We start from the raw sequence: 17,468 nt of genomic DNA, 5'->3' as shown, positions 1-17,468 counted from the left end.
CCTGAAACAGGGAGAGAGAATGAAAATCTCAGAATATCACAAACGCTAAATTTGCAGCAAATGCAACAAAATAACTGGTTCCACTGTTCATTCAACAGGTTCAGGTTGTTGTTCAGGATGTAACATAGTATTTCAGCATTTTTGACCTTCCAGGTTTCCTCACTGTGATCTCTGCATGAGAGTAGGGTTGGTGACTTACAGGACCTTAAGTCATGATTACTGTGGCAGAACTGTAAATTTGCATGTTCTAGAAACATGAGAGAATATAAAGAAATTGCCATAATGATCTGGAGAAAAAAGACCCCTAACATCTGTAGAGAACAGTTGCTGCACAGAATAAAGTTGCAAACACAACTAAACAGAGAAGTGGTAGGGAAAACATGACAGTCAGAAAGAATCTTGCAAGAATGGCATCACCAACATTAGACAGACAAGGACAGAATGATTATTGACTTCTTACTGGCCAAGCATGCGTTTAAATAGTTGGCTCTTCCCTGCCTCCACCTAAACTGATACTGAGATGAGCACAATGATTAGCAGAACAAAGGCTTGTTTTTAGATCTTACACAACCTTTGGTATTTTTTCCCTTAGAAATGCTTTGTGCAGAAGATAGATTTTACTAAAAGAAGAGTGATGATGTTTTTTAAATATGAGACATAGCTGTAAGCTTTTCAAGCTCCAGTAAAGACAATGCAAACTTAGGGGCTATGACATTATGAAAATAGTTCAAAGTATCTTCACTCTAATCCTTGAGCCCTGTGGATTTGTTTTGAGACACAGTAAAGCTTCCTTTTGAAAAATTAATATGAGAGAAATGTGGCACAAATATAGCAGAAATATAACGGAACTGGCAAGAGCTGCATCAGACCAGGAGCATGGATGAATTAGACAAAGTTTAAAAATACATCTTTAAGCCTGGACACATTATTTTTGAGACATTTCAGCAACTCAGCTTTAAGGAAATATAGGTAGGCGTCAAGCAGCACTAGCTGCTCCACAGAGAATAGAAATGGATGCTGCACAGAGCTGTAATTGATGGTCCTGTAGTTTAGAAATGTTGAGAATCAGTGTATGTCATGTGGTGGTGAGGCACTGGCACAAGTTGCCCAGCCCCATCCCTGGAGGTGTTCAAGAGCAGGTTGGATGGAGCTCTGAGTAACCTGGTCTAGTGGAAAGTGTCCCTGTCCATGGTGGGGGGGAGGGGGGGGTCGGGGGGTGGAGCTAGATCATCTTTATGATCCCTTCCAACCCAAACCATTCTATGATTCTATGAAGAATAGTCCCCTCAAGAACTGAGGGAAAGAAGTTGTTTTCTGTGAATGTCTTATGTTCTTTGATGGTAACATGGGGAGGAAGAAGGTAGCTGAAGTAGGTCTCTGTGAATTAAGTTGATCTCTACTATAATTCTGCAAAGGTACTCTTTTATGTAACATCATCTTCATCACAGGCAAGTCCCTGCACAGAATATGTAGGCAGTTTCCAACCTTAGTCTGCTGGCATGTCCAGAAGAAGCTGATTCAGCCCACAAGGAGCACATGGCTATTGGAAATAATGGCTCTAAGCCATATTCTGAAGATATGCGGACTCTCAGCACTGCAATGCAGTGGAGAAGAAAATCTCTCTTGGCAGAGCTGCTTCCAGGAAGAACTCAAATTGCACTTTGAATTCACTGCTAGGGAAAGGAATCAAGGCAAATGGAATTGCAGGGGGAAGCACATTGGATCATGCCTACCTGTCTGGAGTATCCCATAAAAATATCATACTTTTTTCATATTTTTAGTTCATTTCTCGATAAAAAATGGACTACCATACTATCTTGGCTTGTGTCAGAAACAGTGGGGCCAGCAGGACTAGGGAAATGAACAGCCCTCTCTCTGTACTCAGCACTGGTGAGGCTGCACTTCGAATCCTTTGTTTAGTTTTGGGCCCCTCACTACAAGAAGGACATTGAGGTACTGAAGTGTGTCCAGAGAAGGGCACTGAAGCTGCTGAAGGGTCTGGAGCACAACTCTTACAAGGAATGGCTGAGGGAGCTGGGGTTGTTTAGCCTGGAGAAAAGGAGGGTTGGGGTGACCTTACTCCTTTCTACAACTACTTGAAAGGAGATTGTATTGAGGTGGGGGTTGGTCTCATCTCCCAAGGGACATAGTTTAGTGGTGGACTAAGCAGTGCTGGGTTAATGGTTTGACTTGATGATCTTAGAATTCTTTGCAGACAAAAAAAAAAGATAGTCTTTTACCTATTTGTAAATATTTAATGATATTTTTCTTTTCTGCAGTGATTTGATCTTTTCTTAAAGGAGTCCTCATAGTTTTCCTGTAACTGAATAGGGTGTGTTAAACTGAATCTGAACTTAAGCAGAACCTCAATTTTCTTTTTTTTTTTTAGGTAAAAGAAGACAACAGACTTTAGATGAAATGCACTTTCCCACACATTGAATTTGTTCCTACATTTTGGTGTCAAGTGATGACCAAAGGTCCTATTTAGGACTGGATCCTTGGACTCAGCACTGGTCAAAGAATACTTTTTGTGAGTACCTACCAATCTAATGATAGACAAAATACAAGAAAAAACAAGATCCAAAGTTTACTGAAGTTTTTATGCCACAAATTTCTCTGGGGATTTAAAAGTGGAAAAATCAATATCAATTTCTCTCTTTCTTCTATGCTCTAGGCTAACTAGCATAAAGTTCTTACAATTTTTTATGCCTGTGTGAAGAATGTACAGAGGAAAAAAACAGAGTGAAAGAGCTGAATGTTTTTAGTTCTACTTAGTACTGCATTCCATTTCTGACAACAATTTGTATTTCTCCCAATCCTGAAAACAAAACATTTTTTATCTCTAAAGAAGACTTTTCTTGTAGCATAACAAATGCCATGAGCTCCACGGTTTTAACTGTTTTGATGGTATTATTTTTTCTGAAAAGAAACACAGCCTATCTGCCATGAGAATGCTCACACCAACAAACTTCCTGTAGGAGCCAAAGACAGGACTGATAATTGACTTGATTTCATTCACTGTGAAAGACAAGTTTGACCAATTGCTTGTAGGCAGTTGAACGTGACATTTTTAGACATGTAAGTGCATCAGACAGACATATTAGGGTTTCCTTGTCTTATGAAGGAAACTCTGCTGACTGAATTCAGTGAACAAATACCTTAAAAGCTGTAATTGGTAAATTGGGAATCTTAATCTTTTCTTGAGATGTCTGTTTTTTCCTTGACACCAAGAAAATTAATAAAATTTGAAAGCATTGATGACACTGGTCATCGTGGAGCTAATTTTACTACTTGCAGCTAATTTTACTCACTTAAAAGCTTTTCATTTGAGACCTAGTCTTACTACAGGTGTCTTACAGACACCTGAGAAGGTGTTTCATCCTAGTGCAATACCCATTTCTAAACTAGATGGAATTAATTACCATCTAGAGGTCCTTATTCTCTGTGTCAGTCAATATAGGCATGGAGTGTAGCAATACAACTGGAAAAGCACATAGTTCAAGTAGGAATTTCCCAGGACATACTAAAAGCTCATAGGGTCAAGATGAGATTTTTTTTCAGATGATGAAGCCTATTATAGTCTACTGAAAAGAAAAAGCCCTAGCCATTTATGCAGCCCTCAAACCAGCTGGGTAGATCCTGAGTTTAAGCCAGCCTCTGAAAGTAATACTGAACTTTGTGACCATCGACACTGACCGCCGAGATCATGTCACCCCTACCTGGATTGCTTTTTGGCCTCCACTGGATTTTCTTTCCTCTAATTTTTATATAGTCATCAATTAAGGGAGTTGTTGACTGTCAGGGGATCTTTTCCTTGAAGACTTCATGCTGCAGCGGAAAGAATAGGGCTACAAAGCTGCAAATGCCCATCGATGCGTCCGGTCTGTTGGGGAAACCAGCCCGCACGGGCGGGATCACCCGGCAACGGCGGCTTCAAAAGGCGGCACTTTTTTTTTCTTTTTTTTTTTCCCAAAACCCGTAACAAGCAAATGTTTAAAGACCCTTTTTCCCCGGGTTTTGCCAACCCGCCCGGCTATTTCGCTCCCCCGGTAAGCGGGCACTCCGAGGTACGCGGCCCGCCCCCGGATCCGCCCCCGCGCATGCGCGTAGACGCCCGTGGTGGCGGCGGCGGCCTGGGCGGCCCTGGGGCTGCCTCCGTCGGGATGGGCTGAGGGGAGGTGGCGGCAGCGGGGGGGGAGGGTGTTCGCGGGTCCGGGCTGGGCGCTCCGAGGATGGAGAGAGCCATGGAGCAGCTCAACCGGCTGACGAGGTCCCTGCGCCGCGCCCGGACCGTGGAGCTGCCGGACGGTAGGAGAGGGGCCCTGACGTGGCGGTTCTTCTCAGCTCCGCGCCCGGCCCAGCCGGGGTGAGCTGAGGCAACTGGGAAGAATGGGAATGGGCTTCCTCCCACCGCCTCTGAGAGGCTGTTTTTATTTGTGGTGGTGATAACAACAGCGGCTTTCCCGTCCCCTTCCTTCTTTCCTTCTTTCCTTCCTTCCTTCCTTCCTTCCTTCTCCCCTTCCCTCCCCCGGTGCACAGGGTGCAGAGGGTCCTTGCCGGCTGCTGCCGCCCCCGGGCCCGGGTGAGCGGGTGCTCGGGAGTGCTCACCACTCTTTTCATCTGGTTTTAAATCCTTCGTTAGGTGTTTCCTCGATGGCAGACTAGCGATGACAAATCTTTGTTTTTTTAACGGTGCTGAATTTTGTTTGAAAAGGTATTATAGGTGTCACCTATCACAGCCTAATTTTTGGCTCTAGTCTACTTACCATGGGTGCTAGTCCCCAGTATCGGGATGGATTTGAAAATACAGCTTAAGGCTCTTATGGGAAGTGGTTTCGTGTTCAAGGCAGGTCCAGCTTCTGGGGAGGGCTAACTCTATAAAACTTCTGGATGTGCAAAATTTCTGACTGACATATATGCAAAAGTCCATGACACACATTCTTGTGTGTCTGTCATTGTACTTTCTTCAGAGTTTAGTTTTATGGATGGGTCTTTTTCTGCCTGTTTGCTAGCTTTCATCTCTGCTGGTAGTGGAGAGGGCGTAATGTTCTGTTCTCTCTGTGCATTCCCAGTTCGGACTTCCTGTTGTCCTCCTGCACTGAGCTGCTACACCATTTGCTTGTTGTCACCTGTCACAGGTTAGGTGTTTGCTAGTGCAGTTGCTCATAAATTTCATAAAATTGACAAGCAAGCTTCAGATGGCTTTTGCTGTTGCTTGTAAGCCTTTGAACGGCAGCAGTGAAAACTGGTGTAATACTCTTAACTTAAGCTTAGACTGACAGAAATAATGGAGTAGCACCAGTTTAACTAATTGAAGATGGTAATACAAATAATGCTTTGTACAACCTATATCAGTTGGAGCTGCTTTAAATTTACTCCAGTACTAGTGTAGGTGAATTGATTCCGATTTTAATCTTCCTGTCTTGGACGTTATTATCTTACACTTCGGAGGTAATTGTGTCTATGGTAGTGGCAGTGTAAGTGCAAGCCCTGAGACTTTTGAAAGCAGTACTTCTGTTGTCTTGTACTGCAGAAGGAATGTCAGTTCTGTGCATTCTCTAGGAATTCCAGCTGGACTGATATAAGGACATAAAGGGGTTTAAGATACTGAAGTTTCAAATTGCATTCCAATAAGGTCTCTGTTCAATGGCCATCAAACTTTGGATCGGTCTTAGTTCATTTTGTATCTTCTTTTCTGACCGTGGTGTTCCTTAGGCTCGTGCAGGTCTGCCCAAACTCTTCTTGAGAAGCAGCTTTGGGTTACAGTATTTTGCTCCAAGCACGTACTGACAGGATCATCCCAGAATATTCCACACCAGGCTGGTATGGTTTGTAGTTTCATGACTTTTTGTGTACTGTGTCTGGACTCTTGTATTATGATTTCCCCCCAGACTCCTCTACATTTGAATAGCTTTAATGTAAAAGATACATAATTTACTCCTCCATCCTTAAAGTAAGAGTTATGGTACTCTCTTAGGAAATGGAGATGTATGTTTGAACTTTCTTACGCAGAAGAAGGTGCTAAATCTAGGTATTGAACTTCCTTTGCATGTGCCGTAGCCATTAGGGTATTATGTGGGCAGTGCTGACATTTCTTTAAGGTTGTGATCTCTGCCAAATTCTTGACAATATCTCTGATGAGATGAATAAATAAGAGTATCTTGTCAGGGCAGGATTCTAAATGATGAATTTCCAGTGATTTTTTTTTTTCTTTTGTTTAAAACAAGTCTTACCACCTGAGTCCAGTGCCAGTGAATATCCTGAGCTGACCTTGCAAATAGAAAATAGTATAACTCTTTTATCACTCTTCTGAAGTGTCCTTCAGCAGCTGTTTTCTGGACACTTGAGAGCTCGACACAGATTTCTGGATTGTACTGTTAACAGAGGCTCAGTGCCTGAAAACTAGGTTTTGCAACCCAAAGCTCTGACTGCATATTGTGTGCCTTTTTTTGTCTTTAGATATTCAAAACTGGAAACGCAAGCAAGTTAGATAACAAATAAGTTCTGTAAGTGCGTGAGGTGTATAATGCTTTTTCTCTACCTGTTGTCATGTAGCTTAAGTCAATAGAGTTTATTTATTATTAGGGACAATATTCACCAAAAATAGCCACAAAAGCTCCTTAGTCCCATACCCTTTTAATTATTTCTGTCCAGAAAAACTCTGGGAAAATCTGCATGTGCTCCACAGTGTAATTTCTGTTAATAGAATAGCAAATGGCTTAGTTTTGTAACTGTACCGTAAACGCCTTTTATGGCCCACGTACACTCATATTTAACTATTATCTTTTTCTAGATCACTATACCTGAATTACAGTTCATTTTAATTAGGATCAAGTATTAAGCACTTCATTTAAGCGTGCTGGTGTTTTTAAGTTTGGGGTTTTTTTTTCCTCTTTAATAGGGCGTGATTGTGAAAATATATGTAAGGATGTCACGCTTGAATTTAGATGATGTTCTCAAGTTCTGCTTTTTTATTTTGTTTTGGAAGATTTGTCTTTCTGCCAAGAGATCTGTGAAACACTCAAAGAAGATTTTTCTTTTTTTTTTAAATTTGTGTATACTGAGAGCTAATCATGGATACATTTTTAAAAAGTCATCAAATATTTTTCACAATTGTTATCTTTACGTAGCATCTGTTTAATTGTATTTCAGGACTCTCTCCCTCCCTCCCAGCAGTCAAATTCTAGTGGTGTGTAGTGAGGATGGAGTTATCTGATGCTCACAGAACTCTGCCATAAGGAACAATCTGTAGAGTGTTCAAAGTCTTGAACTTGATAATGGTTAGAGTGACTCTCTACAGCTTTTAATTGTGATTTGGTGTTTTGAGAGTTTTGTGTCTCTTGCACTATGTGCTTGCTGTAAGCAACATTGACTTTTTAAATTTATTTTTAAATTTTTGTAACAGATGGAATGTAATTTAAATTTGAGTATGACTTACCTGTGTTCAGCGTTCAAAGATAATAACAGATTAGCATTGCTTCTGTCTTTCGTTAGCTATGGACAGACTGCTTCCAAACAGCAGAGAGCAGCACTAATCTTGGAGCACTGTAGAATGGTAATAGTGAATAGCACAGCTGCAGCATCATAGGTTTACTTGATTCCACTTGATAACTCTGAAGAATCTGTGTTGAATATTCAGTAAATGTCACCTTACCTATCTGGTGGAAGTAGTGCATGTACAGAGGTATGGTGTGTACAAGGCACGAGATGCTATACTTGTTTAATTCTTCCTGTTCCAATTGCTTAGTAACTTTGGTATTTGGATTAGTGAAGGTGATGAGGAAAAACCTCAAAATAAAAGTTTTATGAGAACAGTCCTCTGTTTCTATATCCTGGATCCATATACCTGGGTTCTCAAAAAGCACAACCCCTCCTGTCGTAAGTTGGCATCTCTGTGAACAATCTGGGGAGATTGTACTCCCAACAATGGGTAGTTTGCTTGAAGGGAAAAAATATAATAATTATACATAATAAAATTAATAACTATTACACATTAATATTATTCATAATTATTATACATTAAAACCTTTTAAATTATGTCAAATGAATTCTTTAAAAATAGTATTTTACTTCTGGAGGTCTGTAAGCAACCAAACAGGCTAATCACATCCATGTGTGAGCTGGTATGTGCAGCAGTAGTAATGAGAGAGACTGTATAGGTGAATGTCAGTCTGTTCCCACCACTGATGTGAATCTTTGTGCTCTGGCCTTTTTTCATTACCTTCAAATGTGAAATGTGGAACTGATTAGAGATTAGAAATTGAAGTAAAACCTACTGCCTTCAGGTGTTCAAGGATAGAGACAAAAGTGAATTGTTATGAAGTAACTCAGTTCAAAGAAATCATTATTACAAACTCAGTATCAGGACTGTGGAATTCACCTTGGAACACAGGAAATTTCCTTATTTTTAAAATTAACTTATTCAAGTGTTATAGTTTTGTTTTTCTTTTTCTTTTTTTGTTAATGCACATTTCCTAAAAACTTTGATTTAATTAACAGAGTTGTCAATTCAAAAAAATTGATGCTCCATTGAAAATTCTGTAATTTTTACTTAGTAAAAGAAAAAAAACCACACTGAAATTTCATGTATTGAAATTCTGTTGTCTCCTTTATCTAAGTATGATGGCTTTTCCTTTATAATGAAACTTCATATGTGAATGATCTGTATAAAAAGAATGATCTGTTGAACAGTGGACACTTAAAAAGGTAAATAAGTGTTACTAGATACATTTTTTTATGTAAAAGATTTCTTTATGGTAATGGAATAATTTAATTTCTTCTCAGATAATGAAACTGCTGTCTATACACTGATGCCGATGGTTATGGCTGACCAGCACAGGTGAGAGCTTCTTTAAATGTACCTTTTTTTTTTTTTTTTTTAAGTTCTGACAAACCCAGCATGTTTACTAAAGTTGTAGCTTCTGAATTGCTTAGTTATCTTCTATATCTGAAGTTAGTCACTGACTGTGTGTGTCCCAGCATACTTTTGCCTGAGAAGACTGTTTTGTTTTATGCCACAAACCGGAGCTGGGATTTGTTTTGTTGATGCACATAGGGAAATTCGCCCTAGGATTAGTACAAAGTGTTGTTTTGTAACTGTGTCTTAGCTCTGAGTGTGTATTTATTGGCAACATAGAAGCTCTTAGTGTCATCAGATGTGTCGGAAAGACATGGAATAAGAGTTGAACAACGAGATAGATACTTCTGGGATTCCTCAGATGAGCAGCTGTTTCTCTTGCTCAGTTGTCCTCAAAGCAGTTGGGATTGGAGGCTGCATAATGCCAGCTAAGTGGTGCTACCTTCCAATGAATTTTGCAGGGAAGCAGGTAGTAATTCTTACTGAAACAGTAAACTGTTTATCTAATCAGGATAAACATTTGTTCTGCTGTGTAATATTTTGTTGAGATTCTATGTAAGGGTTTAAAATTATGTGATTGGACCATTAATGGAAGTTGAAGGGTCCTTCCATTTTTTTGTCCTGTCGGCATATCATGTATCCTTCTACTTCATTATTGTGATTTCAACATACCAGTCTTCCCTCTGAACTGTAGCTATGTTTGGGAAAGCTGCTGGATATCTGGTTGGGGTGTCTGTGGTGAGATAAGGAGGAAAATGGGAATTTATTTTTTTTCAAACGAAGCTATTAAAATGCGTGTTTTCTGTATTTGTAAAGAAGTGATGTGGTTGTCTGCTCTAATTCTTACTAGTTTACATTTGAAGCAGTTGCCCACTATCACAGTTCTTTTTTTTTTTTTTTTTTATGTACAAGGAGGAAGTGAGGGTGTTGTTAATCAGCAAGTGCTTGAAAACTGTTTGATCTCTTGGTCAGAAATTAGTTGAAGGGAAAAGAAATAGCAATCAAGTAAGAAACAGAGTACTTGTGCACAACTTACGGTATAAACTTTTTGGCTACTGTGAACTATATTTTAAATTAAAATTATGTTTCTGTTTGAAGGTCTGTCTCAGAGCTGCTATCAAATTCAAAATTTGATGTGAATTATGCCTTTGGACGTGTGAAGAGAAGTTTGCTTCATATTGCAGCAAAGTAAGACTTACTTGAGTCCAGTCCAGAAGTTAACAATGAAAATATTACCACAAATCTAAGGCACCAATGTAAGCTGGAAAACACTTTAGTATCAGTTAACATTTTCTTTTCATACTTCCTTTTTGTATTTTGTTGTTCTTCTAGCAATGTACCCGAGTCATTGAGAGGACAGATTTTACATATGATACCAAATGGCTTTCCAAATTCTAGTGAAGGAAGTCTTGCTAGATACTTTTTTGCCTATCTGTGAAGTCTCAAGTCTGTGAATAAATACAGCCATGATAGGTATTCTGTGTAGCTGGGTTAATCTTACCTTTGTAGAGTTAGAGAAATCTTGTCTGCAGATGCTGATTGTTTTTGAAGTATTTTAAAACAGTGGGAAGCACTTGGATGTTCATTGGGAAACAGCCATTCCAAAGTACTTCATGTGACCATAACTGCAGGGAATATAACTTGGGTACTCACTTCTAATAAGTTTTTGTGTCCTGGATAGTGGGCTGAAGTGCAAATTTTATAACTTTGACCGAGGTTGTTTTGTTATTAATGTAGCACTTCAATGGGGATAACTCTGTATTGCCAAGAAACAGGTTAACAACCTAAGTAGAAATGAATCAGATAGTTTTTGACTTGGCCTTTCATGAAACTAAACTTTAAACTAATGAACAAATGCTCTATATTTGGGTCCCCTTTTAAATATCCTGAAAATTCTTACATTTAAATTGTTGAAAAAAAAGGCAAAAATAAAAGAAATAATAGTAGTATTGCGTATAAATAGGTGGTATTTGGTCACAATAAAGGTAGAAATTCCAGCTTCCTAAGCAGACTGTTTTAGAAATATCTGTTTCCCAAACATTTAATTTCAGAATTACATGTTGCTTATATAAAATTTACTTAAGGAAGTACTTAAAAACGCAAGCAAATTTTTAGCATACACCTTAGAAGTGTATTTGAAAATATACTGTGTTTATTGATTCTAAAACACAAGAAATGGTGTTACACTTAATTTCTGGATTGTCTTTTATGTTGACTAGTTGTTGGGTCACAAAGCTGTCATCAAGCTGCTGGTTTTGCAACATATTTTACAACTAGTCTTTGGTTTCTTTCTGTTGTGTTGCAGTTCTGACATTAGGAAGATTTGTAACAATGGATAAACTGGTTGTGACGGATAGAAAAATATGCTTATTTTTTCAATCAGCTCTTCCTCTTGTAGAATTCAAGAGCCAAATAAACATATAATGCAGAGTTTCTGTCTTCTCGGTGGCCTTGGTTATCCTGAAGAGCTGTCATATTACGAAAAGTAAAAGGGAGTTACAGGTTCAACATTAATAGCAAAGAAATATTTGTACGAGTTTTAGATATTTAAACTTTTAGATGTAACTTCCAGACACTGAAGTGTAACAAAACCCAAAATACTGGAATTGTTATTTAAGAGAAAATATTAATTGATTAAAGATGAGGGATGTGAGAGAAAACACTAAGCAAAACTTTTAAAACAGTTTATAGTTACAGAGTTACCAGTCTTAAAGATTCACTGTTGGTTTTTAAAGCCATTAAAATCACGTAGAAGGCTGGCATCTATTAATTACAATTGATTGTAATTAGCAGTTCTCACTCCATTTAAGTGACTTTCCTTTAGCTTTGTGTAACTTGAACTATGAGGGTGTAAAACACTTTTATGTTAAGATTTTCTACTGAGTGTAATCTGTACATGGTATTGCTGTTGTCTTTATGTCAATACAGATTTGGTTTGTAAATATCCTTGTTACAGTTTTTCCCTTTCTTATTTTGTTCTTAGCTGTGGATCAGTTGAATGCCTTGTTCTATTATTAAAAAAAGGAGCAAATCCAAACTATCAGGACATTTCAGGATGTACTCCTCTCCATTTAGCAGCAAGGAATGGGTAAGAAAAAAGCTTTTAAAACTCTTAAAAGATTTTATGCATAATGCACTTAAGCTGGCAGGTTCTGTAATATTTTTGCGTGGTTCAAACAAAATACTTTGGTTTTCACTTTGGAAAATAGGGATGATACACTTATAGAGAAGATTGAAGTTTAAATCCATACTTTGAGTATTCAGAAAATATTTTTTTATAAATGGCAAGTCATATCTGAAATACCAATTTCAATGCTAGACATTTTAGTGTTTTCTGTTTAACAGGGGCATAATCATTCTTACAACAGTGATCAAAAGAGGAATGTGTTCTCCTTCCAGTTAGCTGAGAAGAAAAGATTTTGGAGGTCTTGGAAGGGTTCAGAGACTTCAGATTTTTCTCAGATAGTGTCTCCAAGGAAAGTTTTACTGCAAGGAAAGGAATATAAAGTTGGCTTGCACGATATTAGGAGAGGGTGAAAAAAACCCACCCAAACCTGTGAGCACGTACCTTTTTAAGATCCTATTTCTTGAATTGTAGTACGTGAGAACATGCAGCTGTAATGTTGCCTTTCTTTTTAAAGCATATATGTGTTACAATAACTGAATTGTATCACAGCTGGTGCTTCAAATGAGGAGGAGAGAACGTTTAGTGGCTTCTAGGTATGTGGGAAGACAATTTTTAGGAGAAGAAAGAAGCAGCCAAGTGGTTCCTGATAAAATGCAGAAATACACACAGGAGACAGTTATGTGGAAATGAGGTAAAAGAAAGGTGTGAGAGGTACCAAATAAAAAGGAAAAGTAAGAATTCTTAAGGGTAAAGCACTTAAAGCATTAAAGAATGTTAAAAGACCAAACAAAACGTGATTTAGGAAAACATACCTCTACTTTCATTAAGACAGTAATTGCACTTGCCAAAGATTTGCCTAGTGTTACAATGACTGTCTCATTAAGTAATGATTTAGTGGTGCAATGTAAATGTGTTCACTGAAGTGTACAGATGGTGGTGAACTTCATGGACTTCTCTTAGCTAAACTCTGGCTTCTTGTCTTGAAAGTGCAGTTCATGCAGAGCTGAAGCTGTTAAAGTAGTGGTTAAGTACTTCTGGACTTTCCACAAAAACAACTGTGGTTTAAGTCCTGTACTGCTGTATGCTACTCTTGCACTGTAGGAGTCCCTGCCATGTTGGTCCACTTCTCTTCTTGACATGCATAGTACTGTACTCCTTATAAACTGAAACTTAACTGCTATGCTTTGCACATTGATGAATTAGAGTGAGCGGAGCTCTGAGAAGGTATTTAGTCTTTGTAAGTGATTTTCCCTGGCTGGGTTTTAATGTATTCTTTTGCTTATAGCCAGAAGAAATGTATGAGCAAGCTGCTGGAATACAGTGCAGATGTCAACATTTGTAATAACGAAGGCCTGACTGCAGTAAGTGCTATTGATTATCATGATGTTCTTAAAAGCTTGAAGAGTTTGAAGATGCTCATTTTTTAAGCGTTTGCCATCTGACATGTAAAACAAAACTGCTGTGTGTCCAGTACCTTCAAGGATCAAATGATGTGATCAAAATGCCTAAGCATGTGATGGTATTGTTCAAAACTTCTCTTTGTGTCGACAATGATACAGTCATGTTTAAAATCATATTAATGAAATACTTGTATCATTGCTAAAGAAAACATGTGTATCATAATTTTGTACTTAGATTCACTGGTTGGCTGTCAATGGACGAACAGAATTGCTTCATGATCTTGTTCAACATGTCAGTAATGTAGATGTTGAAGATGCAATGGGACAAACAGCCCTTCATGTAGCTTGTCAAAACGGACACAAGACAGTAAGTTTCTAAATTGTATGAGCACAATGGATTTTTTAAGAACTTGGTAATGCCTCAGAGTTGTTGTGGTTTTTTTATAAACTTCAGACTAGTAATGCACATGATAATGGTTAGAAGGGGGAAGAATGCTGTTGTTTGTCTTAGTATCGACTACATACACTTCCATGGGAACAACTTACTTATTCTTGTGGAGATGATGGATCTCAGGGTTTATGGGAGTTTAGGTGACTTACTGTTCAGCTGTTCTATACTACTATTATTGGCTTGTTGATAGTAAGTTTTTATGTAATGTTAAACGTTTGAAAATGTTCTTCCTTACTTTTTGGAGTGTGTTTAATTCATAATTGTGCCACCTATTATATGCTTTTGAAGTCTAAAATGATTGTAATGTACTGCAAGTGAAAAATGAGCAAAGAGTTGTGTCAGTTAAATATTTAACATTTGAAGTACACAAGTTCAAATAAACTCTTCTATTATTGATATGTGTGAATAATTTTTACATCTGACCTTGCATTAGGGCTGACTATTTATATACAGAGTACAGTTCTGGATGCTTTCCTTGAACTGCATTAGAGCCAGATAGAGTTATACAGGTTGTCTCCAGAACTATTTACTTAAAAAAAATAAAAAATAAAAAAATCATTCTACCCAGATCCTTTCTGTTGTCATTGTTAGTGCTTGATTTCGGAAGACCAAATTCTGAGAAACCTTTATAGACTTACCTAATTTATGTGACTGGAATATAACAAAAGTATGTTTGAGAGTCTGCTCAGTGTTTTCGTGTTTTAGAATTTCCTTACATATTTCTTCTAGCCTAGTTTGAGTTTGAAACTTCAGCTAGTGATAAGGCTGTATATGGTTTACTTTTCTAAAAAGTGTAATTTTTATTTTTAAATAGCTTGTAGATCTAGGAATCTTTGGTATTAGCTGAAATTCAATAAAAGATATCGTTATTAAAGTAGGAAGTTCAAAGGAAGCTTTATGAGCTCTGATAGCCATGATTTTCTATTTCATGTTTAGGAATTTTGGTCTTGAGGTTCATTACGGAAAATTAAATCCTTCAGCGTAAATAACATACATGGTATTAAATAGTTGAAAGCAACAGACTTTTCCATTGCTCTTTTCCTAATGCTGGTATTTTCTTCTCTTCTAGACGGTGCAGTGTTTGCTAGACAGCGGTGCAGATATTAACAGACCAAATGTTTCTGGGGCAACTCCGCTTTATTTTGCTTGCAGGTTGTGTATTCTTAACTTTTGAATACTGTGCTAAAGGTGAAATAATTTTTTTCCCGTTTTGCAATAGCAATGGTTAGAAGGCACAAAATTTAAAAAACATGAAAGCTGACTTTTATTTAATCTTGCCTCATGTTTGAATGTAATTTGGTGTCTTATCTACTTATCTTAGTACTGCAGGCTTAATACCTCTTTCTAACAGACATGTTAAACACACAGCTGTGCATGTTCTAGCATGAGTTATAAATCAATGACTGCTGAACTATTTTCTGAAAAATGAGTTGCACCAACTTAGGTTATTTTGAGTACACTAAAACCACAGTCTTTATAAGGCAAGTTTGTCTATGCTTTAATATACATTACAGTATTACAGTGTACACAAAATGGGCATATATGCCTTAAAGTTACAATGTTGAATTAAAATTTTATTGTTGCTTTGATCGGTTCCATTTTATTCACGGTTTAGTTTAATTTCAAAACTAATCACATGTGATAAGTGACCTTCTGTTCTAATGAGAACATTTCCACTGTTTCGTAGAACATTGACAATTTTTATAATCCCTGTGCTTTGGATACAGGTTAAATGGTCCACTTAAGATTAAATGTTAATAAAAACAAAAGGAGAAATGGACTGACCTGCTGGCCTGCCAAGAGCTGTGGTCTCTGGAGATAGTGTATGTTGATACTTGGCAGTTGAGAAGGAGAAAATAAATAGCTGTTATCCTTGGTGCTTGGTTTAGGGCCTGGTATTGGCACCTGCTTTAAGCTGAGGCAAGCTGGCTACTTCTTTTAAAGGTTTTGGGTAAGAAGGGAATGTGTTGAAAGTACAGCAGTGATGTTCTTTTAGAAGTTAACAGTTGGAGCAGCTGGCAGGGTACAAAGAACAGAATGTGTACTACAGTGAACCTTGGAAGAAAGGTTATAGACCCCTGGTGAGAGAGCAGGATGTGAGGATGTGGTAGCAGTGACTGGTGATAGCTGGAGAAACACCTATTTTGTCAAGATGTTGGGTTGTGTGCTTAGTGTAGAGAATTACAGCGAAGATGGTGCTAGTCTTAGCTCCTTTCTGACTCTGAATGTTTGTTTGCACTGGGACAAAGTCTGGTACTTTAGGTTAACCTGTTGGTATGCCGGGCTGGAAGGGGAATTAATAACTCATCTGGGAGCTATTGAGAGATCAGTGAACTACCTCTTTTTCCTCAGCTGTTGATTGTCACTTTTCTTGTGCCCTTTCTGAACTGATAGTGTAGGTAACCTCATTGTGTTCCAGGATGGCAAATACTCGTACATTTGTGTAAACAGTGTACTGCAAAGTAGCTTGAGATATAAAACTTCACTGAAAAAACTTGCATCTGTAACCTTCGTTGCTGTGTGTTTTGTATCAGTCTTTCATTTCACCCCTTAGATGCTTCTGTGTTACATTTGGCAGTATGTGCACCGAATACTGGTGAAGGCAATAGTCAGCCAGTCTTTCAATGTGTTTTTAAAGAAGTAAACATCTGATCATTGCTACCCAATTTCTCATTTTCATCAGAAGAAAGGATTTGGGAAAGTGTTGAGAGATATAAATAATCTTTGGTCTTATTTTCTAGTCGATGGTGGTGGCATGTTGGAATAGTTGTTTGTGAAATTCTTGACTCAAGGAAACTAAGTGTCCTATACAACCTATAAATAGATGAGTGAGACTGTGAACTGTGAAATAGACTTTGAATGCAAAAGTAAAACTCAGCACATTTAAAGACCAGGCATTTACAGGTATTGGTTAAAAGAAATCAGAGCCATTAGAGTGATATATTGAATTCTTATGCAAAAAAAAAAAAAGATTTTTTTATCAATAAAAAAGTGTTACTAATGTTTTTTGATGGTTAGAGCACAATTAGATTATTTTTCCCCAAATCTGGTAGAAGTGAGCAAAGAACTCAGTGAAGAGAACTTTCTCTGTCAAGTAAATTAGAATATGAATTGAGGAAGAGCTCTCTTTTTGCAGGAAATGCAGCTCATAGATATTTATGAGGCTAGACTAAGGTGAATCATTTCTGAAGAGGGTGACTCTGGCTTGATAAATGGCCCTTACCTAATTTTGCACTGTTCTTTTACAGTGACCTTGACAGGCAGTAGATGAATTTGAGGCATTATTTTCCATCCTGTGTTCTGCTCAGTTTCATAACTATTTGTTTTCTTCTAACTTATGTTGGTTTTGTTTGTTAGGTGCAGATTTATGACTAATAATGGGGCATAAATGCTGTATTAACTGTGTTCTCTTCTTTTGAATAGCCATGGTCAGAGAGACACTGCACAAATTCTTTTGATGAGAGGAGCCAAATATTTACCAGACAAGAATGGTGTGACTCCACTGGATCTCTGTGTACAGGTAGGAAGTTAACAACACTCTTTTTCTGTGAACTTCTATGACTTACTAAGGTGTCACCTGATCAGTGTCACCATTTCAGTTTTTAAGGCCTCTGAAAGACAGTTATTCTTTGG

The 17,468-nt window shown here is 37.8% G+C and overlaps 1 protein-coding gene across 5 annotated transcripts in view; it reads left to right on the top strand.

The window, feature by feature from the left end:
* Positions 1-4,127: 4,127 nt before the first annotated feature.
* Positions 4,128-17,468, top strand: part of HACE1 (HECT domain and ankyrin repeat containing E3 ubiquitin protein ligase 1) — a 49,578-nt gene continuing 36,237 nt past the window's right edge. For 3 of the 5 annotated variants that reach the window (XM_027633488.1, XM_027633480.1, XM_027633496.1), the window contains exons 1-8: positions 4,128-4,308; positions 8,785-8,839; positions 9,956-10,045; positions 11,841-11,945; positions 13,270-13,345; positions 13,620-13,751; positions 14,905-14,987; positions 17,259-17,355. In XM_027633488.1, the coding sequence (XP_027489289.1) occupies positions 4,233-4,308; positions 8,785-8,839; positions 9,956-10,045; positions 11,841-11,945; positions 13,270-13,345; positions 13,620-13,751; positions 14,905-14,987; positions 17,259-17,355 (714 nt within the window). In that variant the 5' untranslated portion in view covers positions 4,128-4,232. The other 2 variants (XM_027633492.1, XM_027633503.1) reach the window with 2 other exon arrangements.

The sequence above is a fragment of the Corapipo altera genome, unplaced genomic scaffold (genome assembly GCF_003945725.1).
Source record: "Corapipo altera isolate COAL_440 unplaced genomic scaffold, ASM394572v1 2b, whole genome shotgun sequence".
Lineage (NCBI taxonomy): Eukaryota > Metazoa > Chordata > Aves > Passeriformes > Pipridae > Corapipo > Corapipo altera.
Note: the sequence above shows the minus strand (reverse complement) of the source record. Positions and strands in the feature narration are given on the sequence as shown.